This window comes from Podarcis gaigeae (genome assembly GCF_964106915.1).
Source record: "Podarcis gaigeae genome assembly, chromosome: 1".
NCBI classification, from domain to species: Eukaryota; Metazoa; Chordata; class Lepidosauria; order Squamata; family Lacertidae; genus Podarcis; species Podarcis gaigeae.
The window spans coordinates 121,144,724-121,160,750 of record NC_139678.1 but is presented as its reverse complement, the minus strand read 5'-3'; the positions used below and the strand labels follow the sequence as shown (position 1 = coordinate 121,160,750).

General features: G+C 42.2%; 1 protein-coding gene across 1 annotated transcript in view; it reads right to left on the bottom strand.

Annotated features, from left to right (window-relative positions):
* Positions 1-16,027, bottom strand: part of DNAH7 (dynein axonemal heavy chain 7) — a 152,927-nt gene that overhangs the window by 79,716 nt on the left and 57,184 nt on the right. The window contains exons 24-33 of the mRNA XM_083715690.1: positions 14,340-14,508; positions 13,971-14,073; positions 13,751-13,878; positions 9,842-10,054; positions 8,594-8,692; positions 6,418-6,666; positions 5,369-5,518; positions 4,149-4,331; positions 1,658-1,834; positions 201-332 (exon numbers count right to left, since the gene is read on the bottom strand). Coding sequence (XP_083571816.1) covers positions 201-332; positions 1,658-1,834; positions 4,149-4,331; positions 5,369-5,518; positions 6,418-6,666; positions 8,594-8,692; positions 9,842-10,054; positions 13,751-13,878; positions 13,971-14,073; positions 14,340-14,508 — 1,603 coding nt within the window. The remainder of the gene's footprint in view (positions 1-200; positions 333-1,657; positions 1,835-4,148; positions 4,332-5,368; positions 5,519-6,417; positions 6,667-8,593; positions 8,693-9,841; positions 10,055-13,750; positions 13,879-13,970; positions 14,074-14,339; positions 14,509-16,027) is intronic.

The following is a 16,027-nucleotide window of genomic DNA, read 5'->3' as shown; positions in this document are numbered from 1 at the left end:
GGGGACTAACCTAGCCCCCTTGTCCATTGACTACAAGCCACTGTAATGCTCCCCTAAGTGATCTAAGTATGTTAATGGAATAGAACAGTCCATCGATTGTAATGCGTCAGGTTTGCACCAACACTCTAATTTGATAAAGATCCATGGAGGCTAACTCAAACCAAATCTCTGATTCAATGCATTAACAAGATCCTGCCCACCTCAAGCCACGAAAATATTTCACGGTCCGTAACAGTCTTAAGTTTCGCTTCATTTTGAAACTCATCCATGAGGCAGTCCATTAGATTCATCAACGATCGAACCAAGTTGGTATCTGATGTAGGAGACAGTTCCTAGGAGGAGCAAAGGCATATTCTCCATAGTACATGAACTTAATTTAAAATGAGCCTGTTCCATCAGCCTTACCATCAAAAATTAAACAACGCCTAACTCTAAGCATTAAGGGATGCGGGTGGCGCTGTGGGTTAAACCACAGAGCCTAGGACTTGCCGATCAGAAGGTCGGCAGTTCAAATCCCCGCAACTCCCGTTGCTCGCTCCCTGATCCTGCCAACCTAGGAGTTCGAAAGCACGTCAAAGTGCAGGTAGATAAATAGGTACCGCTCCGGCGGGAAGGTAAACGGTGTTTCCGTGTGCTGCTCTGGTTTGCCAGAAGCAGCTTAGTCATGCTGGCCACATGACCCAGAAGCGGTACAGCGGCTCCCTCGGCCAATAAAGCGAGATGAGTGCCACAATCCCAGAGTCGGCTATGACTGGACCTAATGGTCAGGGGTCCCTTTACCTTGACCTAACTCTAAGCATTATGGGTACAAGAGATCAAAAAACAAAGCACTGTGTTATCCTTAAGACAAAATAAAAAAATAACCTCCAAACAAAAATAAAATAAAGAAATGCAAGCAATTTGTTATCCTCAGTCCTACTTCTTTAGATTTTTCTCTTATTGCATAGGGTATGAAATAGGATTGATAATAATAATAACTGCAATGCCAGCAACCGAATTGACTGAACTAAAGACCAATCTAATGCCACTGAAATGTTGACTGTGAATGCCAACACAAGAATATGGACTGCAACGTTATACATATTTACTCAGAAGTAAGAACAATTGATTAAGATGGGACCGAAGCTGAAAACTTTCCCCAGAATGCACGCTTTTATTGTAAAGTGCACACTTATGCATGCATCCTTTAAACAAAATACTTATTTTTGTGCACTGTGTCGTGAAATCCTATGCAATGTACAATCTGACTGGGAGTTGTGTTCCAGTCTACAAGGTTCAGGAACACGGGATTGAGGGTTTACCCACCCTTCCTCTTGTTCCGCTGCTTTCCCCCAAGGAAAACTGCTCTTTAATGGTCAAACAGAGCAAAGGGCAATTCAGGTTTTCTCCAGATTGACGTTTGCTCCGATTTAGCACCAAGGAGCAGGATTTTCCTGGGAAAAGAGAGTGGCAAGGGGGAAACCACAGGACGAGCCCTGTCTCAGCCCGCTGCGAAGAATGCACCAAACAATTTCCTCCCTCCCTTGGTTCCACACCTAAATATCCAAATTTTGAAGGGGGGGGGAGCTCTTGTGACCATAATTAAAGCATTCATGCTTCTGTACTGACACACTCCAGGAAGGCAATTTCCATTTCACTAAATCCATGCTTAGCTCACCTTTGTACACTTTCTAATAAACTCAACAGAAAGCGGGACTATCCTGTCAAACAAGCCTGTTATAAACTCTTTATGGAGAGGTGTGACGGTGGGAGGCATCAGATGTAGCCAGGATAGCATCACGGGTCTCCAACCTAGCATTTGTGGCTCCATGTAGACCATGCCACATCTGGAAACCTGCAAAAGGAGAATACCTTTACATATCTTAAGGCTATAGATAACCTAAGCTAATAGAATGCTTATATGTTCAGTAAACCTGTGGAAGCTGGCTCGGATAGTCTAGGTCTGACAGAACAAAATGATTGTCAACAATTATATAAATCACAAGTTGACGTATTACATGCCAACAATTTCAGATCTAACCAGGAGCAGTGACGCAAGTTCTAGTTTGTGTGTGTGTGTGTGTGTGTGTGTAAATCATAGCTTTCATTTTTTAAACTTCCTTTATTAAAGAAAGGAGGAGAGGGAGAGGGAACCGATTCCTAAAAACAAAAATAATTTTCTATTAAAAAAACTGCAATTAAGAAAAGGCTTCATTCGTTGTTCACTGATCCATTATACAAAATCATGGTTGTAGATACCAAATTAAAAAAAAAAAATCAAACGACAGTTTATAGGAAGACCGGCATTGCAACAAACAAAAATATATCTTTCCAAAAGTGGCAATCAAAATGGACAGGGGACTGGGGTAGAAACTACTTAAAAGAATGAAATCTAACAAGAACTTGGCATGCCGATTCCAGACACATTCGCTCACAAATGTCCCATTGATTTCAAGGGCATTAACTTCCACAAAAAAGCATTTAGGAATTGTTTTTTTAAAAACAATACACTGAGAAAGTTTGCTATTGGCAGACTAATTGGATAATGATTGTGTTAGTTATCAAAGACCTGCACAAGCTCCCAGTTTGCTACCAGGCCAAGTTCAACATGTTCCTATTGATATATGCAGCCCTTAACAACTTGGGACCAGTTTACTTACCCCATAGGTTCCTCTTTAACCTGAGAAACTTGCACTTACGGGTCCCACACAGTATTCCTTAAGCTTTTGTGAGGAGTTATTATTTTAGCACAGCAGCAGCACCTGTGTTTTGGAGCTCCTGCTTAATGACATTATTTTACACACCTGCTGAAAACCTTTCTGTTTCAGCAGGCTTTTCCAAATACAGTGGTACCTTGGTTCTCAAACAACTTGGAACCCGAACACTGCAAATCTGGAAGTAAGTGTTCTAGTTTGCGAACCTTTTTCAGAAGCCGGACATGCTCTGTTTTGAGTGTTATACTTCCGATTTAAGGTCTGTCTGTTTTTGCTATTTATTTTGCGTTTTTGTTTTTGCAGCTCTTTTTTGTTTTGTTTTTGTGACTGTGTGGAACCCAGATCAGCTACTGATTGGTTGATTGTGTGACTGCGGTACATTGATTATTGCTTTCATTTTATGGATCAATGGTCTCGTTAGATAGGAAAATCCATGTTAAATTGCTGTTTTAGGGGTTGCTTTCAAAAGTCTGGAATGGATTAATCCATTTTGCATTACTTCCTATGGGAAAGTGTGCCTTGGTTTTGGAACGCTTTGGTTTTGGAATGGACTTCCGGAACGGATTAAGTTGGAGAACCAAGGTACACTGTACAAGATTTGGTCATATCTCTTTTTCCATTTGTTATTGCATTTCGTTGTGGTTTATTTATTTCTAACGTTTTAGATATAATTGTTTTTAAATTGTCCTGTGAAAAGGCAAAGGGGTTTTGGGAAATGATATATAATGAATTGAAAAGGGTGTTTAAACTGATAATTCCTTTTTTTAAAAAAAACTGAAGCCTTTTTTTGCTAGGAATAAGGGGGACAGGTGTCTTGAAAAAGCTGACGAATTTATGCGACAACAGCAGCTAGAACTTTATATGACATAAATTGAAAGAAGAAGAAATTCCAACAAAGGAGGAATGGCCTATGAAACTGACAGATTATGCTGAAATGGTGAAATAAACTGCCAAACTAATAGGACATAATGACAAAGTGTTTAAGGAGGAATCGAAACCACTAATGGATTATCTATCAATTTATCACCAATATATGAAGCCGCAGGCAAGATTTGAAATATAAGCAGTGGGTTACTGAAAGATCTAACAATAACAGGGTTTAGATTAAAAAAAGGGTCATAAAACTGCTAAGACGAAAAGGGGTAAAAAACAAACACCAGAAACGGAGGGGTGGGAAGTCAAGAATTTTGTGCTGGAAAAAGAATTATATATGCCGATAAATATTTTGGAATATTTTTGGAGATTGAATGAAAATGATATAAAAATAATAACTGTCCTTAAATGTTTCAGTATGCTTTTATTTTATTTTTAGTGTTTTGCTGTTTTTATTGCAGGTGAATTTGCCAGTGTAGATCAGGAAGTAAAGAAATGAGAAAGTTTTTTTTTCCCCACTGCTGTGGGATGGTCACAACCCTAATGTCATTGAAAAGCAACCTTCCGACTGCGCCAACTTACAGTAGCAGGAGAAGCAACTTCCAGGTCCATTGGTTCAAAAATAAGGCTCATCTGTTGCGACATCTGAATGATCTCACCACTCATCAGACACAGTTTCTTGTTATCATCCAGCACGGTATTCATATTCTCAATCCACACGGCATCCACTGGCCCATCAAAAATAAGCCACTTCCTGTCAGGTGTCTGGGGGGGGGGGAACAAAGTTTTAGTACAAATAATGTTAAGAATTGGTAAGGTGAGCAAAAAGACCTTCTTAGAAGAGGTCTTCTTCTGTTTCCCTCACACAGGAGAGAATGTGCTGCAGCACATATCAGCATCTAAAAACAAAGAACTATTTTATTTAAATGCAGACAAGTGTAACCAATAATCAATAATAATAATACAGTGGATGCTCAGGTTGTGAACGTGATCCATGTTCCACGTTCGCAACCCGCAGTGTCCGCAACCCACAGCGCTGCGTCTGCACATGCGCGGGTCACAATTTGGCATTTCTGTGCATGCGCAAAGCGCGATTTGGCGCTTCTGCACAACAGCCAAAACCCAGAAGTAACCCGTTCTGGTATTTCTGGGTTCGGCGCGGTGCACAACCCAAAGCGTCTGTAACCCGAGGTATGGCTGTAATAATAATAATTTATAATAATTTATTACTTATACCCTGCCCATCTGGCCGGGCCTCCCCAGCCACTCTGGGCGGCTCCCAACAGAATATTAAAAACACGATAAAACATCAGTCATTAAAAACGTCCCTAAACAGGGCTGCCTTCAGATGTCTTCTAAAAGTCAGAAAGTTGTTTATTTCCTTGACATCTGGTGGGAGGGCGTTCCACAGGGTGGGGGCCACTACTGAGAAGGCCCTCTGCCTGGTTCCCTGCAAACTCACTTCTCGCAGTGAGGGAACCGCCAGAAGGCCCTTGGTGCTGAATTTGTCAATTATGATGCCTTCAGTTGGTGACAATTCTAACCCTTCCCTACCATATGACCACTGAAGCGGCACAAACCCCACAGAGGACCAGGGTCTTTTATGCCTTCAGGGCACAGTTTGGCTCCTCCTTTTATTCTAGACATTGTTTACATAGAATCGAAAGGGACCCAAGGGTCATCTAGTCCAACCCCCCCGCAATGCAGGAATCTCAGCTAAAGCATCCATGACAGATGGCCATCTAACCTATGCTTTAAAACTATGTATATGCTGAAATATTTTAACCTTGTCAAATACTTACAGCTGAAGAGGCAAAGGCCCTAAAGCTCACAGCCAGAATGCCATCTGACCACTCGTGGGAGACGGGATCGAATTGTCCGTACAGTTGCCCCATAGTTATAGCTTTGGGGTTGATAACAGTGATCTGAACTTTATTTTCCTCCATCAGCCCCTGAGTACACATAGGGAATTGCATTTGATAAATCAGTGGTGCATTTAATTCATCAATACACATCTCTCTTATCCATGCCTACATTTATATCTACTGTATGTGAATCTACATGTTATCTTTCAATATATCCAGATAGACGCACCTGCACACATACATATTTGTCCTATACAGATGGATGGTTTGGCCATTCATGGCAACATAGGAAATGGAGGGGATTACGATCCTGCCTCCAACATGCATGTGATGTTCTTCTTGGCCAGAAAACAATACAGTGGTACCTCGGTTTTTTAACGTCTCCATTGACGAACGTTTCGGTTTTCGAACGCCAAAAACCCAGAAGTAAATGCTTCAGTTTTCGAACACGCCTCTGAAGTCGAACGGCTTCCACTGAGGGTATATCTTATTTTTCTAAATTCTCTGTATTAAATTTGCAGGCTGCCCTTTGCGCCTCAGTTTTCAAACGTTTTGGAACTCGAACGGTCTTCCGGAACAGATTACGTTCGAAAACCGAGGTACCACTGTACTTTGTCAAGAAGTGTCAAGTCCTGCTACAGTGCCATCCCCTTCACAGCCTCCCCTTTCTCCAGCCAGAAATGGGAGCAGTGGGAGGAGGACTTGCTGGGAGGGGAGAAAATATCAAGTGCTCAAGGTATAGGCCTTCTTGCATGTAATGAACGAGAGGTGCTCGCTGTTATGAGCATCTCTTTTCAATTCCTTGTAACATCCTATCATTCTAGCTCCTTAGGCGAATGCCATTAGCAGCAGAGTATGGACAGACAAGACAAATTTTCTGAGGGAAATGAAAGATCAGGCTGGTTGGGAGAAAAAGTTGACAAGGTGACACAATATGTCACTTTGCTGTTTTTAGTACAAAATGCCTTCTGGAAACATTTGTTTACTTTTTCACACAGGTCCCCCAAAGCAGCTGCCAAAACCCGATACGCAGATGTCTTTCCACCAAAGGGCTCTCCGACGATCATGAAACCATGCCGCACAATCATCATTTCAAAGATCTGCAAAATTTTCTCGGAAAAGAACGGCGTCATCTGTAAATTCATTTCTTCGCAGTTTATCTTGATGGCTTCCAGGATGTCATTGTAATCTGGTTTCGGCAACTTCACACCAGGAAACAAATCTGAAGTGATGCCCTGTCAAAAATGAATTACAAGGTATTTTAACCATGACTATAGCAAGCAGTCTCTGGGTCTTCTCTGAATTATCTCCTGTCCCCAAAAAAGGCCTTTTAAACTAGCAATGCGATCACATTTCTATAAAACATCGTGTCTATGTTTTATGTTCTATAAAACAGTGTCTCCGAAAAATTTTACACATCACCTGGGAAGACAGGTGAACTAATGCCAGTGTACTGGAAGAAGCAAAGATCACTAGTGTCAAAGTGATGATTTTTCAACATTAACTTTGTTGGACTGGTCATGTTGTGTAGATGCCTGATTATCGTCTCCCCAAAGCAACTAATCTATTCAGAACTTAAAAATGGAAAGCATAATGCCATTGTTCAACGTAAGAGGTTCAAAGACTCTCTCAAGGCAAATCTAACAAAATGTAGTATAAACACTGACAACTGAGAAACACTGGCCTGCGAGCGCTCCAATTGGAGAACAGCCTTTACAAAAGGTGTCATGGACTTTGAAGATGCTCAAACTCAGGACGAAAGGGAGAAACACACTAAGAGGAAGGCACGCTTGGCAAACCCTCACCATGATTAACTCCTGCCTGGAAACCTATGTCCGCACTGTGGAAGGACGTGTGGATCCACAATTGGCTTCCACAGTCACTTACAGACTCATTGTTAAGACCGTGTTCATGGGAGACAATCTTACTCAACTACGAGTGATCGCCATAGAAGATAAAACATAGCTGTCAGTCAAGAGTCCCAGTAAAGTGTTATTTACTCCATGCAATGAGAACCGGGGGGCGGCCACACCTCTGCCCGGCCTGCCCACATGATGTCCACACACTGGGAAAATGTTTGCCATGAGTAAGCCTGCCAAACATGTCTAGGCTTGACCCTCACCCTGCACACACACAACCAGTTCACAGGAAGTGAGTAAATGTGTTTGGCAAGCCCTACGGCAGCAGTCTTGCCAACCCGTGGATATCGTGGGAGGCAGAGGCAAATTGGCAATGGGAGCAGGGTCAGTGCACATGGCCTTGCAGTCTTCTTCTCCATCAACCTAGCAGTTCGAAATCACGTCAAAGTGCAAGTAGATAAATAGGTACCACTTCAGCGGGAAGGTAAACGGCGTTTCCGTGCGCTGCTCTGGTTCGCCAGAAGCGGCTTAGTCATGCTGGCCACATGACCTGGAAGCTGTACGCCGGCTCCCTCGGCCAATAAAGCGAGATGAGCGCCGCAACCCCAGAGTCGGCCACGACTGGACCTAATGGTCAGGGGTCACTTTACCTTTACCTTACCATTCATGAATGTTTGGGCTCATGGCTTTTGTGGTCAACATCCACATTTTCCCCACTGTAGCAAAAACGTTTACTTCAGAGCTGCATCCTGGGCTTTTGTATGCAGATGGAACAGAATCATGATGCCTGCAAACAGCTGATGACACTTGGATGTGTGATGTTCCCATTCCCAAAGCTGGAGTTATACCAGCTATCTTGTCAGCTTTTGGGGATTTATTTCATTTTTTAATTATTATTATTATTGGAATAACTGCATTGTTCTTTGCACCTACTGAAATCTATAGTGCTTGTAGTTTTGGAGGAAAGAGGTAGAGCATAAATTCTGCATGTAGATGGTCCAATCCCCAAAATCTCCAGCTAGGACTGGGAGACCTGTCTCAATTTCTACACCGCTTAGAAATTCTGGATGTTAAGCGGCATATAAATACCTAAAAATCAATAAGCATAATAAAGCCGCTGTCATTTTTGACAATCATGTGCTGGATGGAGCAATGATCTGACTTGCTTATGAGGTGTTTTCCTATGTTTCTAGATTTGTCTATAGCTTCAGGTTGCAATACGCTCATAAATCTCATCCGTGTATAGGTTTTGGTATGTATCGCTTATCTCTTGATCTTGAATAATGTAATCAAAGACCCTTACGTCAAAAAGTGGTAGATCGTGGGATAAAAACTTGGGCAAATTTACATCTATAATGGATCTAAGCAGCAAAATTTCTTCATTTTCATCTGGATACTTCAGCTGAAAAAAAGGGACACAGTTAATTTGAGAGTCAAAATTTTCGTTTCAAATTTACCAGTAACATAAAATAAAATATATGTCAATGTTTTACACGTTATCACTGTTTCCTCTACCTGTGCCCGATTTGCAGTTTTTAGGGGAACTGACAGGTTCCAGACAGATGTGAACAATCTAAACTTTCAGAGCAGCTTTATAACACAAAACTCTGATCTTATTATGCTGCCAGACAAAGTTCACATCTAAAAGTCAAATGGGATATGTTACTATGAGTTTTGGATTAAAACTCCTGCTGATTTCTTGCATGGTAGGATATGGGCAAACTGGATCAAAAATAAACATGCTTTCACTGAGAAAACAAGTGAATCTGCAAAGATCTTAGCAGCAATCTGCTGCAGAACCCATATTGTTCTAATAAATGTACATAAGTAGTCACTGGCCAGGTTTAGATAAACTTTGGTCCAATATTTAGTCACCTCCAGGATCTGTTCCTGGGTCATTATTCTGGCTCCTTAGCTTATCTTGCACTAGACTTCCATGATTAATATATGACAGAGAACTCTGGTTTAATTGTGCAGTGCTTAGATTATTGTACACTGCTCAGAGAGCTGTTTGCACAAGTGGTTTATAAACCTCCCAAATAAATACAGTGGTACCTTGGTTCTTGAATGGCTTAATTGTCGAACAAATCAGAACAAAACACCACAAACCCAGAAGTGTTCCAGTTTGTGAACTTTTTTTTAAAGCTGAACATCCGACGCGGCTTCCGCTTGAGTGCAGGAAGCTCCTGCAACCAATCAGAAGCTGCACCTTGGTTTTCAAATGGTTTTGGGAGTCGAACAGACTCCCGGAACGGATTACGTTCAAGAACCAAGATACCACTGTAAATGCGAATCAGGAATGAAGCACCAAAGAAGGACGTCACGTCCATTCTGACTTCTGGTACAAAACTAGAAGTTGCATCAGAGCCCCACTTTGTGGGAGCTGAGCCCCCACACAAAAAAAATTGTGGGCCCCCAGGGCAACAGTGGCAGCATATACACACAGAAGGCCCTATACTTAATTCAGCTCAAGTAAGAAGCACAGATTTTGCTTCCAGCGAAACACCAGATTCTAAATCAAGACCATGAAAAAGGGGCACACGTTTCCCACCTTCAGATTTCCAGCTGCTGTGAGCACCGACTTCACGGCTCTCATTCCATAATCATAGTGGTGCTGGGAAGACAACTGCTCCGAACACAGGCGATAGGTAGCTACAATTTTCACTGACAGAGGCCGAGCGGTAACAAATCCACAGGAGTACAGGACAATTTCAGCAATCATGGCGTAATCAGGTACCATCATTGCCACGGTTCGAAACAGGGCCTATTAAGCAAGGATTAACAGGCAGGTTAACTGCAGAGCTCTATCAAAGTCCCTCGACAGGTGGTCAGCTTCAGACTGGGATGGAAGGCTAAATTTCATTATCAGTATGCAAACCGTTCCCCAGATTGGTAAAGACAGTTACTGTCCAAACAGTCCCCCAAAATAAAGGATACTAAATAAAACTGGGGGGGGGGGATAGATCCTGAAAGCTTTCAAATACCTGGAGGGCACCACACTGGCATATATCCTATGATTATTATTTTGGGGGTATATGATGAGATTACAGGAGCATATGAATCATTTTCTGTCATTTGCCTTGATTTCCCATTCATTCAAAAAACAAAACAAAACCCCAAACAGGCAGCCAGAGCCAGATTTAGGTTTGATGAGGCCCTAAGCTACTGAAAGTAATGGGGCCATTTATATGTCCTGCTGTTTTTGGCAACAACAAATTGTCACTGTTTTTTTGTGTTAAATATATGCTATATGGTAATTTATGGACCTAAAAAGGTAAAGGACGGCTGACAGTTAAGTCCAGTCGCAGATGACTCTGGGGTTGCGGTGCTGATCTCATTTTATAGGTTGAGGGAGCCGGCGTTTGTCCGCAGACAGTTTTTCCGGGTCATGTGGCCAGAATGACTAAGCCGCTTCTGGCGCAATGGAACACCAAAACCAGAGCAGTGCACGGAAACGCCATTTACCTTCCTGCCGGAGCGGTACCTATTTATCTGCTTGCACTGGTGTGCTTTCGAACTGCTAGGTTGGCAGGAGCTGGGACAGAGCAACGGGAGCTCACCCAGTCGCGGGGATTTGAACCGCTGACCTTCTGATTGGCAAGCCTAAGAGGCTCAGTGGTTTAGACCACAGCGCCACCCGCTGCCCCTTTATTGACCTAATAGGTCTCTAAACTGTGTCGACCACGACAAACTATGGCAAGTTCTTAAAGAAATGGGAGTGCCAGATCACCTCATCTGTCTCCTGAGAAATCTCTATGTGGGACAAGAAGCTACAGTTAGAACTGGATATGGAACAACTGATTGGTTCAAAATTGGGAAAGGAGTACGACAAGGCTGTATTTTGTCTCCCTGCTTATTTAACTTATATGCAGAATTCATCATGCGAAAGGCTGGGCTGGATGAATCCCTAGCCGGAATTAAGATTGCCGGAAGAAATATCAACAACCTCAGATATGCAGATGACACAACCTTGATGGCAGAAAGTGAGGAGGAATTAAATAACCTTTTAATGAGGGTGAAAGAGGAGAGCGCAAAATATGGTCTGAAGCTCAACATCAAAAAAACGAAGATCATGGCCACTGGTCCCATCACCTCCTGGCAAATAGAAGGGGAAGAAATGGAGGTAGTGAGAGATTTTACTTTCTTGGGCTCAATGATCACTGCAGATGGTGACAGCAGCCACGAAATTAAAAGACGCCTGCTTCTTGGGAGAAGGGCAATGACAGGCCTAGACAGCATCTTGAGAAGTAGAGACATCACCTTGCCAACAAAGGTTCGTATAGTTAAAGCTATGGTTTTCCCAGTAGTGATGTATGGAAGTGAGAGCTGGACCATAAAGAAGGCTGATCGCCGAAGAATTGATGCTTTTGAATTATGGTGCTGGAGGAGACTCTTGAGAGTCCCATGGACTGCAAGAAGATCAAACCTCTCCATACTGAAGGAAATCAACCCTGAGTGCTCACTGGAAGGACAGATTGTGAAGCTGAGGCTCCAGTACTTTGGCCACCTCATGAGAAGAGAAGACTCCCTGGAGAAGACCCTGATGTTGGGAAAGATGGAGGGCACAAGGAGAAGGGGACGGCAGAGGACGAGATGGTTGGATAGTGTTTTCGAGGTTACCAGCATGAGTTTGACCAAACTGCGGGAGGCAGTGGAGGACAGAGGTGCCTGGCGTTCTCTGGTCCATGGGGTCACGAAGAGTCGGACACGACTAAACGACTAAACAACAACAACAACAGGTCTCTAAAGCCAATTTATTTATATTTTGGAGATGTACGGAAGTCCAAATGAGTTAAGGAAGTCCAAATGAGTTATGGAATTTTGTGTATGACATAAGCAATGTTGTTTGTTATTTATGCTTTTTTATTATACAAATCTTTAATAAATATTTATAATATATATATATATATATATTTTGGAGATGTACATCCAGTTTTTTTCTTTAATTTTTTTTGGGGGGGGCCCAAGAGAGTGGGGCCGCAAGCTATAGATTGTTTAGCTTATACATAAATCTGGCACTGCAGTCAGCATAGGCCACAGTCCTCTGAAACAATATGCCTCTTCCAGCCATCTGCATACAGAGGAAGGTTTGTGTGTTGGGAAGCAACCATTTAGAAGTCCAGAAGAAGAACCTAAGGAAGGATCAAAGGGACCACACAAAGCTCTGAGATAGCAATTGCAGGATGCCCCCATGTGGCAGCGACAATAGCAGCTGCTGTCCTTCCCTCTAGCTGGTACAACTTCGGCCAGCGCCTGCTTCCTGGGATACAGCTTCATCACCACCACTGCAGCTGACGTCCCTCTGCTCACTCAGTGATAACACTTTTATTCTTCACATTGGGAATGAGTTACCTCCTAGTGGCGCAGCAATAAAACCGCTAGCACATTTGCAAAGCTAAGCAGGGTCTGGTGTGGTTTCAAATTGGATAGGGAACTGCGCGTTGAGATTCCTGCATTGCAGTGGGTTTGACAAGATGATCCTCGGGATCCCTTCCAAGTCTACAATTCTATTGTTCTTTCATGAAACAATTTGAAAAGGGCAAAAGGGGCACCTACAGAAGCCTGTCCCTCAATGTTAGCTGGGGCTTACTCATTCATTCAGACTTTATTGACATAATTAGACAATAAAATCATTAAATACCATCCATAAAATATTGGTAATCCAGACATTAAAGGTAAAGGTAAAGGGTCCAGATTCAAACCGCTGACCTTCTGATTCGCAAGGCCTAGGCTCTGTGGCTTAACCCACAGCGCCACCTGCATCCCAGTCCAGACATACTAAACACTTAAAAGCCACAATAGTTAAAGGTAAAGGGACCCCTGACCGTTAGGTCCAGTCATGGCCGACTCTGGGGTTGTGGCACTCATCTCGCTTTATTCGCCAAGTGAGTCGGCATACAGCTTCCGGATCATGTGGCCAGCATGACTAAGCTGCTTCTGGCAAACCAGAACAGCACATGGAAACACTGTTTACCTTCCCACCAAAGTGGTACCTATTTATCTACTTGAACTTTGACGTGCTTTCGAACTGCTAGGTTGGCAGGAGCAGGGACCGAACAACGGGAGCTCACCCCGTCACGGGGATTTGAATCGCCGACCTTCTGATCGGCAAGTCCTAGGCTCTGTGGTTTAACCCACAGCGCCACCCGCATCCCAAAAGCCACAATAGCCACCATTAAGTAAAATTAAGTAGTTTTAAATTTGACTCGGATAAATATACTGAGACCATCTCAGTAGTTTCAGGAATACCATTCCTCAGCAGATATCGCATTACAATTCTTTCCAAGTAGATAATTTAAGGTTCAAAGGAGTTGCCAGTGGGTCTCTCTGAAGAGTGTGGAAGAGAGGGCCGTCCAAAATTATGTGATATATGTTGTACCTGATGCATTAAAACCACAAGTCTATTCTGGAAGGGTGTTTTCTTGGAACCTAGTGAGCTTGTGCTACTGCTACTGGGTACCTTGAGGTTGTCTGGGAGTTCTGATCGCCCAGCATAGCCAGGATTCATAGTTATGAAGACGGCACATGTGGGGTTAAGTTTCAGCTCAGTGCCTTCAAACACCAGCAAGTCACAGCCAGAGTTGATGCCTACGGACAGAGAGAAATAGGCATCATTTTAATTGCAGCGGGAATGGGTTTTATCTTAACGCGGCAGAGATAACGAAACAAAAAAAGAGCACCTCTCTGGATAGTAAGAATTTGCTGAGCCACAACAGAAAGTACTTCCAAGTCAATTCTGTTGAATTCATCGAAGCAGGCCCAGGCTCCACAGGAAAGCAAACCCTAGAGAGGGACAAAAAATAAATTTTAAAAAATTAATGGTTAAGGTCCAGTACGTATCTATTTTCAGTTTAAAAAATAATGAGGAACTCCCTTGGGAAGAAAGCAGTAGGTGTTTCATTCATTCTTGTCCGATTCTTTAGAACTTGTTCAAACACAAATACCGGTATTTGTACAAAGAACCCATGCTTCCTACGAGAGCATGTCTGTCGTTGCCATTAAAATGCTTTGGTTCTTAATGCTAAATGTTTGCCGATATTCATTTGCACCTTAAAGAATTTCCCCAGAGCGAGGTAATCCAGTCCATCAGAACAATTGAAAACCACACATTGCTTGGCGACAGCCTTTGCCAAGTCCTTTGTTGTCTCGGTTTTGCCAGTTCCTGCAGGGCCTTCAGGGGCACCGCCAAGGTGAAGGTGGAGGGCACCAAATAGAGTTCTGAAATTAGAGGGAGGAGGATTTTTTTTTAAAAAAAAAAAAGGCACAAGTTACGGAAATGTCTGTCCCATTATTTCTGGTTTTTATTTTATTTTTTGTGTGTATAATTTTTATTAGGTTTTCTACCTTACTATTAGAATTTGTAGAATTAGTATTTGACATTAAACATCCTTAAAATGTCAAGGACTTCCCTTCTTCTCTTTCCATGGTTCAGTTTGCATATCATAAACCCCTGCATATTTTACATAAACTAAACCATTAAGTTTTCCATTATTACACCCATCAAAACTTGTTTGCACTGTTGAATTTATCTTAACGCTGCCAATGTTTTCAAGTGTACACAGTTTCCCTCCATATATTCAATAAACATTTTCCAATCTTCTTTAAATGTTCTTCTTGTTCTCTTATTTTATATTCAGGTAGGTAGCTGTGTTGGTCTGATGCAGTCAAAATAAATAAAAAACTTTGTCCAGTAGTACCTTAGAGACCAACTGAGGCGCTACTGTACAATTTTCTTATTTTATATGTTAGGTCGGCAAGCTGCACATATTCCATCAGTTTTAAGTTGCCGTTTTTCTTTAATTTTGGGTCTAACAAAACACAGGCCACAGTAGTAGCATACATTAATAGCCTTTTTTGACATCTGAATTATCCCCAACAAAAAGGACTCTGGTCTTTCCCTTCAAAGAACAACATGCTGTAAACTTCAGATTGCTCTTCCAAAGTTTCCCCCAAAGATTGAAATCTATGTTATATCCTATATCTATTGTCCAATGTGCCATAAGAGGCTTTGTCAAGCTCATCTTTTGTTTCCCAATCTGATAACAGATTGTGCATTTTAGATAAAAGTTTTTCTTTGTTTTGTAGAATTTCTTTTTCAAATTGTGAGCTTTGGTCCGAAAAACCACACATTATTTCTGATTTTTATATCAGGTCCTAAACATTTATGCCAGAATATATGTCTATTTTGCCAAAATATACCCTGGGCCAGTGCAGAGAAAGCTTTGCCACGTTGATCTGTGCTCTGGTAAGCTTCCTGTTTGAATTACTCTAAGGCATTCTGAGTGAGGCCACCCTGGACTCACTGTTGAGTGGCACAGCCAGTTGGCATCATAGAACACCAATCCGGAAGAAACTGGACTGATTGCCTATACACTTCCATTCACAATTCAAGCTTGGGTGTAGAAGGCTACACTGACATATAAAACCCTGAAAGACTTGGGGACAGAACTACCAAAAACTGTATAGAAACTTATCCATGTACACTACTACAGCCGCATCAAGGCAGTAATTGATGCAAAAGGGGCCCAAACAAAGTACTGAGTACATGTGCATGCTTTTACTTCTCAGAGGTCCAATATTGCTCTATTTGCAGTCCTTGTTTTGCTGATTTCAATTAATATTCTAATTTTCTGAGATTGTTAATTTGGGGTTTTCATCAGCTGTACACCATGGACATCACAATTATAACAAATAAAGGCTTGAGATATCTCGCTTTGCATGTCATGAGTCTATCTCA